The sequence below is a fragment of the Trichomycterus rosablanca genome, chromosome 3 (assembly GCF_030014385.1).
Source record: "Trichomycterus rosablanca isolate fTriRos1 chromosome 3, fTriRos1.hap1, whole genome shotgun sequence".
Lineage (NCBI taxonomy): Eukaryota > Metazoa > Chordata > Actinopteri > Siluriformes > Trichomycteridae > Trichomycterus > Trichomycterus rosablanca.
The window spans coordinates 37,597,344-37,613,584 of NC_085990.1; the positions used below are offsets into that span (position 1 = coordinate 37,597,344).

At 37.9% G+C, this 16,241-nt stretch overlaps 1 protein-coding gene across 10 annotated transcripts in view; it reads left to right on the top strand.

Moving 5' to 3' along the window:
* The window catches only part of epb41l3a (erythrocyte membrane protein band 4.1-like 3a), an 81,343-nt gene extending 67,546 nt beyond the window's left edge, over positions 1-13,797 (top strand). For 8 of the 10 annotated variants that reach the window (XM_062991245.1, XM_062991253.1, XM_062991249.1 and 5 more), the window contains 7 exons: positions 15-143; positions 2,016-2,150; positions 3,542-3,664; positions 6,715-6,813; positions 8,744-8,824; positions 9,757-9,869; positions 12,741-13,797. In XM_062991245.1, coding sequence (XP_062847315.1) covers positions 15-143; positions 2,016-2,150; positions 3,542-3,664; positions 6,715-6,813; positions 8,744-8,824; positions 9,757-9,864 — 675 coding nt within the window. In that variant the 3' untranslated portion in view covers positions 9,865-9,869; positions 12,741-13,797. The remainder of the gene's footprint in view (positions 1-14; positions 144-2,015; positions 2,151-3,541; positions 3,665-6,714; positions 6,814-8,743; positions 8,825-9,756; positions 9,870-12,740) is intronic. The other 2 variants (XM_062991254.1, XM_062991248.1) reach the window with 2 other exon arrangements.
* The last annotated feature ends 2,444 nt before the right edge of the window (positions 13,798-16,241 follow it).

The following is a 16,241-nucleotide window of genomic DNA, read 5'->3' on the forward strand; positions in this document are numbered from 1 at the left end:
GTGGGTGTGTTTAGCCTAAGCCCACATTTGATGAGATGTCTCCGGAGCTCACAGCTTTGTTAAAGTCTGCTCGTGATCAGATCACTACGCGCTCCGTGGCACCCTCCTTACCAACTTCTGGGCAAACTCAAGCTCTAGCTAAGGTGGAATACACTTGGGACAGCATTCTGTTATGTACTTAAGACAACAACAATTTTATACATTTTCAAAAGGGAAACATTACTTACATACTAGCTAGGATTGATCTGTTATTTTGTATTTAAGATTACTTAAAGACTTGTGTCCTTATGTCCTTATTGTGATTTGTGTCTCTTCATGTCCTGATCCATCTCTTATTATCCTTTTATTAGCAGAAGATAGATTCATAAGGATTAATTGCTTGGAGTACAAGCAGGGGCAGTGTGACCTTTCAAATTCAAATTCAATCTATCAGTTATGATTACTTTTTTGCCAAGTTGATTATAAATCACCAACCTTTATAATGAATTTTCTCTACATGTAGAAATATTAAGTTTTTTGCACCCATACCTTGACATTTTTAGTACTTATTGCCCACTGAGCAACTGTTAAATTTGGCATAATAGAAGGTCTTAATTAGGATCTGTTCGAAAACCTAGGGAGCTGTCTTGCTGCCTACATAGGCAGCTGCCTAAAAATCAATAGTCATTTATTTACATTAAAAAATAACTCCATTCGTTTCTCCGCACTGTCAGCCATGTTTTTTTTTTGTTTTTTTTCTGTGAGAGAAGAGCTGCCTCACTGAAGGCTGGGATTGCCTTGATCACTAAGGACGCTTCCGATGCTCACTTCTCGGGAGCGTGCGTAGGATGACGTAAAATGCTCCCTAGCTTTTCGAACACACCCTTAGTATCACCACACCACACAAAAGTTGCTTTCTAGAAAAGCTATTGTTAATAGTTAATGTTACTCAGTATAACAACATATAGGTGGTCCATCAGTTCATTAATCAATTTGTAATTGCCATTTTTGTTATAAATGAAAAGTTAGGATTCCCAGACATAATAAACATGTGATGCACACCATATGGAAGAAAGAAAACATCCAGACAAGCCCAAGCCTAAAGCAAATCTAAAGCAGATGCAAATCCTGCAACTCATCAGACCATGTAATGGTTTTCAGTTATAAGTCAGCACTGACCCTGCTGTATCTCAGTAGTTTTAGATGCAGATGTTTATAAAGGTTTCTTCTGGACACCTTCACTTCAGACTGCATCTATAAAAAAAAAAAAACATTAAAAAGTAAACAATTATTAACTGCTTGCAGTAATTCATGCCTGTTTTGGAATCAGTTCCCAGCCACAGTTTAAAATAGAGCTGTGAGGCCTGGAAATAAGCAGTTCAATTTAAATGCTGACCAACATTTAAAAACCTGTTGAACCAACCATTGCAACCATTATTATTATTATTTTGATTATTACTATTAAGTGCTGTAAAGTTTATTCAGACTCATGGCAACAATAGAACACCCCGTCTTCTCTTATAGTCTGGCAAACTGACAATCTTATTGTTTGCTACATTAGTCCAGCTGTGCAACGTAATGACATTGAACTACACAAAATTCTGTTGTTGGGGAATTTAGGGAATTCATTAAAGAAATATCAATGGCATTACTTCAGTTTCCCCCACCTTTAAACAAATATGCCAGTATGTAGATTAGCTGCTATTAATTCCTCCCTAAGTGTGAGTAAATTAATGTGAAGCCCTGCAGTGGCACCCTTGTTTGTGGATTTCCTGTCACTCATTAAGTAATTCTGAGTAGGATTCTGAAAATAAATGAATGTATTAAATAGTATTTGGTAATTTTTTAGAAAGTTGTTGTCTAAATGGGTTAATTTTTTAATACTGGGAAACAGACTCACTGTTTTCAAAATTGAATTAAATATACTGGATTACATTTCAAATAACAGGGTTTAGGTTTAGTTTGCTGTATTATTTAAGTTTAATTTACTCTGTAATTGTAATCTTGCAATCTTTATGCTATATGTTTCATTGTAGACACCTAACAGTTCAGAGAGGAGCTTTTTGCAGCCAGGAGATACACCAAAACTTCCAGACAAAGACAAGCCATTAACAGAGGAACAGCAGCAGCAAGAGGATAAGCATCAATATACAGTACTGGAAGAGTCAAAGGTAGAGGCACCCACTCCTCCAGCCGAAGAGTCCAGTGTATCTAAAATTGCTCATGATGAGCCTTGTAGCTCTGTGCATGTCTCAGACCAGTCTAAATCACACTGCAACTTAGATGAGGTCAGCATAGCCACTGCTAGCTTTGACAGGTGCCTCTCCTCCACGACTGCTCGGCCCATCTCACCCAGCAGCAACAGCGAATCTGGGGGGGAGAGTTTTTCTCTGTCCAGCGATGATGACGATACAGGGTTAGAAGACTATTCACCCAATATGCCGCCTTGCACTCTTGCAATCTTGGCAGAACAGAGGGGAGATGCTGATGGCCACAGCAAGAAGGTAGAACCCAGAACTCTGGCTTTAAGTGACCCTCCCCATTCTTTGGCCCTAAAAACTATCCCTAAATCATTCCAAATCTAGTTCCCAGGCTTCTCCTTAGTCCACAACTCCCTTGTTTAACCCCAAACATCTTCTTTGTCCTTCATATGAGCTATTAGCATCACAAATGTGTTCAGTAGTGAGACAGAGCTGATGTGTATCTGTGATCTGAAAGTTATATGTAATGGACATGGGGCACTGCAGTTTGGTTGCCAGCATTAGCAAAACTAAATATTGTGTTATACATTACAGAGCAACCCAAAACAGCGTAGTGTATGTTGATACGCTGTATGACTAAAAGTATGTTGACATCTGACCATGAGCTTGTTTAACATCTCATACCATTATTGATGTTAATTGACAAGCTTTGAATTGATGCTCTAATTCATTCCAAAGAGGTTTCATGTGGTTAAGTTGCAGTTCCTAAAGCATGTCTTTATGAATCCTGCTTAATGTACAGGGCCACAGTCATGTAAAAACAGGTAAGGACTTTCATCAAACTGTTGCTACAACACATTTTTTTATATAATAGATTTTATACAGCTGTTAGCAATGGTTGTGGCTGAAACGCTGAAACACTTAAACTCAATAATTAGGATGTGTCCACATACCTTTGGCCATCTGAAGCAATTTTTCAACCCCAACTACAACTGTCAGGAGGGATCAGTTGCAATCTGAAACATTCAACCCTCACCCTAAGAGGTGTGTGTGATAATGTGTATAGAATTTAAAAGAACCAAGCATTTTAAGAACCTTTTAAATATATTTTTTAGGAACCAAAAACGGTTTGTAGGACCAACCTAATTGATTCTTTAAAAAACTTTCTTGCTTCTAAAATGTTTCAGTTGGCACCTTTATGTGTACAAAAACAGAAACATGCATTAAACAGTCAGATTCTACTCAGTATGTTGTGTCACAAATTGAAATAAATTGTTAAATAATATGTGAGGTGTGTGTATGTGAGAGAAAGAGAGAGATGAACATTTTAAGAATTTGCCATTTCTGCTTTGCTTCTCCAGTCATCTTCTGTACTAAAGACAACACGCAGTGGTGTGTTATTGAAAGAGAGGGAGAAAATTGAGGTACAGAAGATGCCAGTGATCCACACGGAAATGAAAACAATCACATATGAGGCCCTGCAGGTACAAAGTCACTTTTCTGAAACTTCTGAAATACACTTACTGTTATCATGCAGCACCGGAGAGGGTAACGGTCATGGCTCTATACACCTATACCCTGAGAGGGCCTAAAATTATTATTAAATAATAAAAGTGATTTGTTCCAGTTTATTTTATCTACTCTTAGTTTGACAATCAGCATTTAAATAAATAAAAACCTAAGCAAATAAATCCTTTATACCTGCCTGTTCAAATTGTGCTAGAATGTGAAGGGTTAAATTAATGAAGCCCAGTTTTCTCCCTATCAGAACTTAACTGTCTCTGCTGTCGCTGGAAAAAAATGTTGGTGATTGGTGGTCCAGCTATAAATTTATTAAGGACCAAGCAATATTAATGTAATGAGAGACCAGTTTCAAATGACAGTAAGATTGACCAATATAGTGGGCGCCACTGACACTGTGTAATGTGAAGATTTATTTCAGTCTTTTTCTTATGCTAAAGGCCGCTTGGCTGTGTGAGCGCTGTTGTAATGTAATATATAATTACTAGTAGCTGCTGTAATATGGATGTCCCAAACATTATATATATATATACACTGATCAACCATAACATTAAAACCACCTCCTTGTTTCTACACTCACTGTCCATTTTATCTGCTCCACTTAGCACTTTGTAGTGCTTTAATTACTGACTGTAGTCCCTCTGTTTCTCTACATACTTTTTTAACCTGCTTTCACCCTGTCCTTCAATGGTCAGGACCCCCACAGGACCACTACAGAGCAGGTATTATTTAGGTGGTGGATCATTCTCAGCACTGCAGTGACAATGACATGGTGGTGGTGTGTTAGTGTGTGTTGTGCTGGTATGAGTGGATCAGACACTGCTGGAGTTTTTAAATACCGTGTCCTATCACTGTCCACTCTATTAGACACTCCTACCTAGTCGGTCCACCTTGTAAATGTAAAGTCAGAGACGATCGCTCATCTATTGCTGCTGTTTGAGTTGGTCATCTTCTAGACCTTCATCAATGGTCACAGGATCCTGCCTACGGGGCGCTGTTGGCTATATTTTTAGTTGGTGGACTATTCTCAGTCCAGCCGTGACAGTGAGGTGTTTAAAAACTCCATCGGCGCTGCTGTGTCTTATCCACTCATACCAGCACAACACACACTAACACACCACCACCATGTCAGTGTCACTTCACTGCTGAGAATGATCCACCACCCAAATAATACCTACCTGGTCCTGGGAGAGTCCTGACCATTGAAGAACGGCATCATGAAAGGGGGCTAACAAAGCATGCAGAGAAACAGTCAGTAATTGTAGAACTACAATATATATACATATACAGTGTATCACAAAAGTGAGTACACCCCTCAAATTTCTGCAAATATTTCATTATATCTTTTCATGGGACAACACTATAGACATGACACTTGGATATAACTTAGAGTAGTCAGTGTACAGCTTGTATAGCAGTGTAGATTTACTGTCTTCTGAAAATAACTCAACACACAGCCATTAATGTCTAAATAGCTGGCAACATAAGTGAGTACACCCCACAGTGAACATGTCCAAATTGTGCCCAAATGTGTCGTTGTCCCTCCCTGGTGTCATGTGTCAAGGTCCCAGGTGTAAATGGGGAGCAGGGCTGTTAAATTTGGTGTTTTGGGTACAATTCTCTCTTACTGGCCACTGGATATTCAACATGGCACCTCATGGCAAAGAACTCTCTGAGGATGTGAGAAATAGAATTGTTGCTCTCCACAAAGATGGCCTGGGCTATAAGAAGATTGCTAACACCCTGAAACTGAGCTACAGCATGGTGGCCAAGGTCATACAGCGGTTTTCCAGGACAGGTTCCACTCGGAACAGGCTTCGCCAGGGTCGACCAAAGAAGTTGAGTCCACGTGTTCGGCGTCATATCCAGAGGTTGGCTTTAAAAAATAGACACATGAGTGCTGCCAGCATTGCTGCAGAGGTTGAAGACGTGGGAGGTCAGCCTGTCAGTGCTCAGACCATACGCCGCACACTGCATCAACTCGGTCTGCATGGTCGTCAACCCAGAAGGAAGCTGTGGTCTGACGAGACCAAGATAAACTTGTTTGGCTCAGATGGTGTCCAGCATGTGTGGCGGCGCCCTGGTGAGAAGTACCAAGACAACTGTATCTTGCCTACAGTCAAGCATGGTGGTGGTAGCATCATGGTCTTGGGCTGCATGAGTGTTGCTGGCACTGGGGAGCTGCAGTTCATTGAGGGAAACATGAATTCCAACATGTACTGTGACATTCTGAAACAGAGCATGATCCCCTCCCTTCGAAAACTGGGCCTCATGGCAGTTTTCCAACAGGATAATGACCCCAAACACAACCTCCAAGATGACAACTGCCTTGCTGAGGAAGCTGAAGGTAAAGGTGATGGACTAAACCCAATTGAGCACCTGTGGCGCATCCTCAAGTGGAAGGTGGAGGAGTTCAAGGTGTCTAACATCCACCAGCTCTGTGATGTCATCATGGAGGAGTGGAAGAGGATTCCAGTAGCAACCTGTGCAGCTCTGGTGAATTCCATGCCCAGGAGGGTTAAGGCAGTGCTGGATAATAATGGTGGTCACACAAAATATTGACACTTTGGGCACAATTTGGACATGTTCACTGTGGGGTGTACTCACTTATGTTGCCAGCCATTTAGACATTAATGGCTGTGTGTTGAGTTATTTTCAGAAGACAGTATATCTACACTGCTATACAAGTTGTACACTGACTACACTAAGTTATATCCAAGTCTCATTTCTATAGTGTTGTCCCATGAAAAGATATAATAAAATATTTGCAGAAATGTGAGGGGTGTACTCACTTTTGTGATACACTGTATATATATATATATATATATATGTGTGTATATATATATATATATATATATATATATACATCGATCAGCCATAACATTTCTACACAAACTGTCCATTTTATCGACTTCACTTACCATATAAAAGCACTTTGTGTGTGTACAGTATGTGAGAAGGCAATGCAGGGTAATGTTCAGTGCAGTCTAACCAATGTTTTTCTTGGTGACAGGGGGATACAGATGGTGAAAAGGAGCCAGGAATTCTCATGAGTGCCCAGACCATTACATCTGAAACCTCCAGTACAACCACAACTACACATATCACTAAGGTACAGCGGGCTGGACAGTTTATGTCCATATAGATTTTATTTTTAGTTTGTAATTGTGTAGAAATGAAATATAAAATATGAATGTAAATATGTAGCAATGTCAGCTTTCCATTCCTTTTGTTTCAATGAAAGTATCACCCTAATGGGTCATACAGCCTAAAACTGGACAGCTGTTATACAGCAGACCCTAGCTTATAATAAATTGAGGATCACTTGTTTGTCTAGGGTTTTACAGAAGGACTAACACTAAACATTTACCATTAAAGCAATTATTTATGTATCCTTCACCTCTGTGTTAACAATGTACATTTTAGAAATAGGCAAGTGTGTTTAAAAACTAAACAATGGTTAAAACTAGGGCTGTCAAACGATTAAAATTTTTAATCGCGATTAATCTCAGAATTTCATATAGTTAATCGCGATTAATCGCATAAAAAAAAATCTGTGTAAATGTTATAGAAAACAAGGATTTTTAAGTGAAATGTTACAATTACAATGGTGAACACATTTTATGCTAAATGTACTAATGTTAAAAACTGCTGGGACAAGAGAAAACTGTAAGGGAGTTTTATTCACTCACATACTAGGCAGTAATACTATCCAGTGGTTTAATGGACGTTTCTACACGAACTGAGTGTGTTTAGACTAGGGTGGCCAGATTCATAGTAACAAAAAGGAGGACATTACACCCCAAAAAGCCGGACATCTTATTAGGAACAGGGGGACATGCTACTGCAACACACAGAATGAATCCAGAACCCATATAACAGTTTTTGACCAATTTAAGCAAGAATTATATAACAAATGACTGTTTTACTCACTAAATGTTGTGTCTTTTCATATTTAGGTCCGTTCATCGCTGCCTCAAAAGTTTACTTTTTGGCATTTTCACCGCGTTCCTGATCATGAGAGCTGAGTGATTGACTCAGGTAGCGCGGTGTTTACAAAACAGAGAGGGCGGGCGAAATTCAACCACCCAATCACAGACTAGCATTTAGAGGGCGGACCTTCTCCGATTGGCCAGTGGTAGCGCTGTAAGCAGTGAAATGAGGCTGTTAAACCAATGAAATACAAAGCATTTGTTTCGACATGTACCTGAGCCAATGGTAAATAATATTGATCAAAAATGAAACCAGTTCACTCCAAAAGGAGGATTTTTAAGTGTCCGTCCTAGCGTTACGTGAATGGAGGACTGGCAGCTTCTTTATTATGCAAGTGCATTACTACGACACTACCACGCTCGGTAACATTATGTTAACAAACCGCAAATAAAAAACGGTGGCAAGTCCGACATTAAAACGTTTGTTCTACCAGTCAAGTCTCAACATGAACTAGAATTTGCGTTAACGGCACTAATTTTTATAATCGCGTTAAATTGAGATTGCGTTAATGCGTTATTATCGCGTTAACTTCGACAGCCCTAGTTAAAACCAAACTTGAATGGTGCAACTGTCCTTTTAAGCTCTGTTTGCTGCTAGCAACAGATGGCTTGTTATTTCACCTTTTCTCCAGTCCTTCTCACAGACGCTTTGGATCTTGGCCAGTACAAGCAGTTTTCCAGACACTTAAATCAGTATTTCAAAAGACACCTACATATTTGTATGGAAAACTGGTAGTTGCTGCTATATGTCATGGGAAGACCAAACTGGTGCAGTTTCAGTGTTTAAATTAAGAAAATTTGGGGTTGTTCTTAAGAATACTGTGAATGATAAAGATGAGTTAAAATTAAGGATGTGGCCAGAAACTTGAAGTAATAATAGATCATATGCCAGTATGCCAATATGCCTGTAAACGTTTCACCAAAACAAATCAAAATATACTTACAGTGATAAAATACTGCAGTTTCTGCTGTGCTGTTAAAATAAGTAATCTACCTTTGTGTTGTCTTGATCTAAAATATTATATTGTGTTTTGTCTCTCTTTTTATCAGACTGTGAAGGGAGGTATCTCAGAAACTAGGGTTGAGAAGAGAATTGTTATTTCAGGAGATGCAGATATCGACCATGATGAGGTGAGAATCACATCATTAGTTCACTCTAAACAGCTGCTGTAGTTGTTAATACACTGTTACATTACTGTATCAAGGTTACCAGTGCGCAGAATTCTAAGGACTGCATTCTGACTAAGTCTACAGCATTGCTGTATTTCTTTGAATTATTTAGTTACCACATTGACTGTGTTGATTTGGATTCACACTGTGAAATATGTAGGCTGATTCTGGTGTCGGTGACAGGTTACAGTTACAACCAGAAAAGGCAAAAAGAAAGCTCTAAGAGTGTTGGAAATTTTGGTTAAAACACCAGCAGTGTTGGGGCTGTTATGATGCTTGTATGATTGCCTTTAATGGAATGGGATTACTCTTGTTTGTGAATAATTAACTGATAATTTATTATACGGACTTTTATAATTTATTAAACAGCCTAAATACATCAGCCTTTATTTACCTACAATAAGCTTTTGCTTTTAAGCTGTTAAACAGACAATAAACAAATATATTATTACAACAAGCTCAGTTAAAACAGAATGTGCTGATTGATGGTGCATTGTACACCTACCATTATAAAATGTTTTTTTGGCACCATGTTATTTACATTTTCAGCTTTTAGCAGACACTTTTATTTAAATCAGATGTGACCATATACATTGCAAGCAGTTAAGAGGTTAAGGGTCTTGCTCAAGGGTTCATCAATGGCAGCCTGGCGGATATGGAGCTTGAACCAGCGACTTTATTACTAGTCCTGTACCTTAATCGCTGAGCTACCACTGCCACTCATATAAGACCCTTAAAATCACACATGCTTGTAATTACCAGAAATACTCTTAACACCCTCACATATACTTTTTAGTATTTTTTTTATTTATAATTTGCTAACATTTTGTAAAGTGATTATTTTTAATCACTGTCGTATTTGTGTTGTTGTTATGGGGTGCTGTGGGGGTCAGGCCCTAGCTCAGGCCATTAAAGAAGCCAAAGAGCAGCACCCTGACATGTCAGTGACCAAAGTAGTGGTTCACAAAGAGACTGAAATCACACCAGAAGATGGTGAGTGATCCAGGTAAGAGAAGAGCCAGTTACTCTCAGCCAACTGCAAACTGACCCGCTGCTTTGCTGATTGTACAAAGCTTTAGGCACTGATATTGCCTGGCAAACTAACCTCAAGGCTGCACTTACGATTTTTGTAACCCATTCAGTGATGTTTTAGAATACACTAACCTTTATTCTTTTGTTTGGGCTTGCTTTGTGTTGCTTCAATGTGCACTAAAGGGAAATAAACGTTATTAGACCATAGTGCACTCTGCTGGGCGTAAATAGTAATATATTTATATGTATGCAAGGTAATGCTTTGGTTGGTTACCTTTGATTCGTACTGGAAGCACAGAAGAGAGTGAATGCCAAACAGCAGCAGGACATGGGGACCTGGGATCAAACATGGTCATTGGTCACTATCTGTGATGGTTTTGGTATGTTCTTTCTGTGTCCATGTGGGTTTCCATCAATAACTTTAGTTATTTTGCCTTCCAAAACAAGCAGAGGGTGAAGTGAATACTTGAAATTTCCCTTTCGTGTGTGATGCCTGCTTTTTTCAGGGTGCATTTCTGCCTTGTACCCAGTCTTTCTGGTGTTACTGGATTAATTGCAACCCTGATAAAGATGAAGGAATGAATAAGGATGAATAAATAAATTAATAAATGAAAGTAGTAGTATTATTATCAATAGAAATAGCGTGGTATATTTATTTTTGTCAAAATATTGTGCGGCCCCTATAAAGCATGTTTTGTCATTTGTACAAATCCAATTCAGAAAAAGTTGGGACGTGAAGTAAGATTGTAACAGAGATGTTCACAAGTCACAAAATACGAGTCTGAGTCAAGTCACAAGTCTTTAGGCTAGAGTCCGAGTCAAGTCACGAGTCTTTAGGCTAGAGTCCGAATCAAGTCACAAGTCTTTAGGCTAGAGTCCGAGTCAAGTCACGAGTCTTTAGGCTAGAGTCCGAATCAAGTCACGAGTCTTTAGGCTGGAGTCCGAATCAAGTCACAAGTCAATATAATATACACAAAACATATTGGAAATGTAGCGTAGAAACAAATAATATGTAAGTTTAGATAAAAAACAACAACAAATTAGCGACTGTATTTTGCCATTTTACTTAGTGCCTTTACTATCCTAGGTACCGGTTAAAAGCTTAAACTGATACATTTTGTTTTCATTACAAAACAAAAGTGCGCAATAAATCAGGCACAGCGGCCAAAATCCAAAACACAGCAAAAAATCCATAACCAATGCTTACCTTAGCTTATGTTCTTCCAGATGCTATTAAATTTATAACCATGTGTTATCCCATTAGAAATATAATTCGTTAGTTTGTAAATGTGCTTATAATTAAAAACCTCCAAACTTTTCCCGGTTGTGAAGTAAAACACGAACCTGTTAAAGTGTGCAGTGTGATGCTGCAAAGTAAATAAATACAAATAACAGCAATTTCTTACTAAAAATTACGTAGGGTATTCCACCATTTTAAGTGAGATTCCAAAGGTAGGGAGCGACGCTTCATTGCTACGCCAGAAGCTGGCTGGAACATTTACCCATTGCGTGCGTTGCAGGTTAAAACGGCTGGAGCTTTATTAGAGAGCAGAAAATGACACGATCAGAATATAATATATAATTTATAACTAATGTTAACACATGCTGACGCTAGGGACTCTTAGGGAGTAATTTGTTGCGAGTCACGAGTTGAGTCCGAGTCATTTGAAACGAGTCTGAGTTGAGTCAGAAGTCGCCGTGTGTGCGTCTTACATGCGACTTGGACTCGAGTCGCAGACCCCATCGAGTCCCCATCTCTGGATTGTAAACATTGTCTTTACAGGTATTTACCTCCAAACTGTTCAGAAATATGATGTGACACCTGCAAAAAACTTTAAAAAGTTGGAACAAATGCAAAATAAGACTAAAGTTACACTGTTCTGGAAGGTTAAAAAATAAAGTTTAATTATTAAATTTACTGTTCAAACATAAGTTATAGAATGTAATGTAGTGTTCTTGTCCTGTTCATATGATTTTCATATAATTTAAATAACTGCTGCTTGTGTTCATGTACATTTTCCCTGCTGTTTCATTTTTTTTAGAATTGGGTTTGTACTTTGCAGACAATTAATGCAAAGATACGGTAATTCTGCATGGCAGTTTAAATGTTTAGTATTTTTGAATGCACGTTTTGTAACTTGTTTGGATAGGCTTTGATCAAAAAACAAAGACTATAAATTGTCATACAATCGACCAAAATGTCTTGGTATCCTGAAGCATTAAGATTTCCATACACTGTATGTAGGCCAACCCATAAAAAAGCATCCCCATAGTAGTATCCCTCCTTCACCAAACTTTACAGTTGGCACAATACGGTCAGGCAGGTCATGTTCCAATAGCATTCACCAAACCCCAACTCATCCATCAGATTTCCAGATAGTGCAGCATAATTTGGCACTACACAGAACATAGAGAAGTGTAATTTGTTGCTACACAGAACATGTTTCCAATGCTTCAGAGTCCAGTGGTGGTGTGCTTTACAACACTCCATTCCATGCTTGGCATTGTGCTTGGTGCTGTAAGTCTTCTATGCAGCAGCTTGGCCATGGAAACCCATTCCATGAAGCTCTCGGCACACAGTTTATGTACTGATGTTAATGCCAGAGGAGGTTTGAAACGCAGCAGTAATGTCATGGCTGAGTTACTGTGGTTCCTAAAAGCTTCCACTTTACAGTAATACCACTCCCAGGTGATCGTGGAATATTTACAAGAAAAGAAATGTTATGAACCTTGAAGTACAACCTTTGAATCATCTTACAAGAACAAACATTTTGTCTAGGACTGTCTAGGAAATAACAACGTGTATTATTAATGTTATACTAATTTTTTTTCTATACATTTGTAGGATTAGTGTGACTTTATATTTTCTGGAGCAATCTAACCTACACCATGCGGAATGAAGGACGCTTTGGAGCAGCTGCCAAGGGAAACAGCTCCACCAATAAATGGATCTAACTTCATCTGAGCACTGCTGAAATAGCCTCTAACCAACACTCTCAACAACATCCTCCCACTGTCCATCACTTGCTTCCTGAACTACCGGTTAGACTGGTACACCACTGGATCACTTGTACTGCATGACAAGGGAACAACAACTTTTTTTGTAAAGAGATATATACATCGTAGAAAATGCACTGTAACAACAGTGTACATTTCAGTGTACACTGCATACTCTTCCTTCCAAAAGCAAGAGAAATGTGGCTAGTATTTTAAAATTAGTACTGATGAGTAGTACAGATGAAAAATACCTACATTTCATTTATATAAGAACTGCTCTATACAAATAAAGAATGATAGTAATAATAATCGACTGCATCTGTATGAGCATTCAGTATTTAACCACGCAATAGGTGTGCCATTCATGACTCTAGTCACTGTGTCCTGTTACTATTATCCACTTCGCTTCTATTATGTTCACGTACATGTGTCTGAGTGAGAATATGAATTATGTATATTTGTTTTTTAAATTATACATATGAGCTGAAAAACATGTTTTACTCAAAATTACTAAATGAATTTTGTTTGTCCTAATTTTACACACATAAATTCAGATGTGGTTTATATTATTCTACATTTTCAAACGAAAATCCACTGTAAATCATTTACTTTTTTGTCATTGCATTTTTGTTGAAATGATGTCTTTACAAGGTTACTGATGCCCCAATTTCACATGTGAAAGTCATTTTACAAAATGCCCGGGGTGGCATATCTGAGCCTTAAGTTGTACAAACTATAATAAAACAAACATCTTTAGTCATGTGTTTGAGCCCATGTTTTTTTTCCCTATAGTTTAGTGTTGTTGTCATTATCCTGTCTGTTTGAAATCATTATACTGTCATATGCTGCAGTCCATGTTGAATGTGTTTGTCACATAAGCTCAAATAAAAAGAACACAGAATGAAAGAGAACCTCTGGCTGTCATTTTTTCACAAGGAAATTATCTCTCATGTCAATAACTGCATATTTTACAAATTAGTAAGTTGATAGTAAAGTTTGTCCAATATTACATTTATGGCCTTAGTTGATGCTTTTATCCAAAGCAACTTAAAATTTTAACTGAGTACAATGCCAGCAATTAATGGTTAAGGGCTGTGCTCACAGGCCCAACAGTGGTTTAAACAGCACATCTTAGTTTAAGCGAAGTAAGGATAGTTATGAGTTGCTAATTCTTTAATGATGTTGTAACACAACTTTAGGTCATACAGTAGGTTTTCGGTGGCTCAGTGGGTAGCACTGTCACCTCACAGCAAGAAGGTCCTGGGTTCGATCCCAAGGTGGAGTGGTCCGAGTCCTTTCTGTGAGGAGTTTGCATGTTTTGTGGGTTTCCTCTGGGAGCGCCTCCCACAGTCCAAAGACATGCAAGTGAGGTGAATTGGAGATACAAAACTGTCCATGGCTGTGTTTGACAATAATCTTATGTAACCTGTCCTGTCATGAATGTAAACATAGTGTGTAAAACATGGCATTAAAATCTTATTATAAAACGGATAGTTCTGGTCCTAAAATCTGACTGGCTGAGCCGCGTTCGAAGCCGTTGTAAAATTTACATTTACATTTCTGCATTTAATATTAAAATCCCCGATATACGCACACCTATGACCACCTCACATCATTCCATATTAATACGCCAGTGAAAAGAAAAAGTACAAACTTGGTTGAACACTATATGAAGTCATGTACTATACATGGAAATGTCCAGATTAATATTAACAGTAATCCTAATTATTAAGCGGGTGTTTCGTCTAAGAAATAGTGTAATAGTGTTTGTGGAGGAATGTTTATTGCGAATGTTATGTTCGCCCTCATGTTGCCTAGCAACACTGTTAACGGACTACCTGATTTCGCGGAAGAATGCTTTTTGTAAGTGTTTTTGTAAATAAAAACATTTATAAATTGAACATTGTTTTATTTTATTATATTTTATGTTGACCGCCGTTTTATAAAAGCAATAAGCCACTCGAGACCGTGCGTTACTGTTCTGATTTTATCACGGGGAAACACGTTTTATGCACTCCGCTTTGTGTCATGCCAAAACATCCTTCCCCATGATAAAATCGCAGTAACGCACGGCCTCTCGTGGCTTATTGCTTTAATAAATAAAAACATACAGTAGGTATTAAGATCAGTACTATTATGTATGGGTTGAAAAATTTTGGAATGGCAGTATAAACTTAGAATCCTGCTACATCATTTTTATTTTATTTTATTTGCTGCATCATTCAAGTGATAAAGACTTGATTCAAAGCAAAATCTAGCTTTGCAGTAAAGTTATAAAAAAGTATTTTAATTGAGGTTAATTATTTAATGGCAACTTAAACAACTCTTTAAATCTTAAAAATGCCTTGACATTTTGTGAGTAAAATTTAGCATGTAGGAGATAACGTTAGTTATGGCTTAACTAAGTCAGAATTTCAATATGATTGTCTGCAGACATACTTCACGTTAACCATAAAAAATTGTTTTGGGGAAAGGTTATTAGACAATTAAGTACAATGACTTCAGAAAGTATTCAGCTCTCTTGACTGATGTGATTCTTTTTTGCGTAGGTGATTTAATTTTGAAAGAATGTAACAGCCATTTTGCCCATCAGTTTTTACCTAATCATCCATAATGATTTTTGTAGCTTTTAATATTTATTTAAATTTCAAAAATGAGCCTCTTTTATTCACAAAAAAGTATCCTGATCCTATGTTGTTATACAAAATATTGTGGTCAGGTGCAACCTTGTTGCTATAATTATCTTTGAGATGTGTCCATAAATCAATCTGAGTCCACCTTTTGCAATATGATATGATTGGACAGAGTTCGGAAAGACACACACCTGGGTTCTATAAGGACTTACACTTTTACTTTGAACAGTGTATTGACAGGACAAATACCAAGTCATAAAGTCCAAGAAACTGTGATCAAACTGATTTCTTAGATAAGAACAAGGATATAAAACATTATCTAAAGCTTTCCCGGGACCACACTGGCCTCAATAAGTTTGAAATGGAAGACGTTTGCACAAACTTCCATTCCCAGAGTTAGCTGTTGGGCCAAATTGTGCATCTAGACAAAAAGAGCAATGTTTAGGGAAATAAAAAAGAATCCAATGGTCATTCAAAAAAATTTGAAAAGTCTGTGCACAGAAGGGAGCACATATTGGATGGACAACCATCTCTGCAGCACTGTGAATAAATTAGATTGTTTTTTTTACATTGTAGAAAAACAGGTCTATGAACTTTTAGTGGCAGGTCTATGAACATTTTAGTATTCAAGCAGCATCTGAGTGTGCTGCCTATCAATGCCTATTCTATTCTACTGTATATCAATGCCAATGGCTATTCTAAATAACCCTATGATA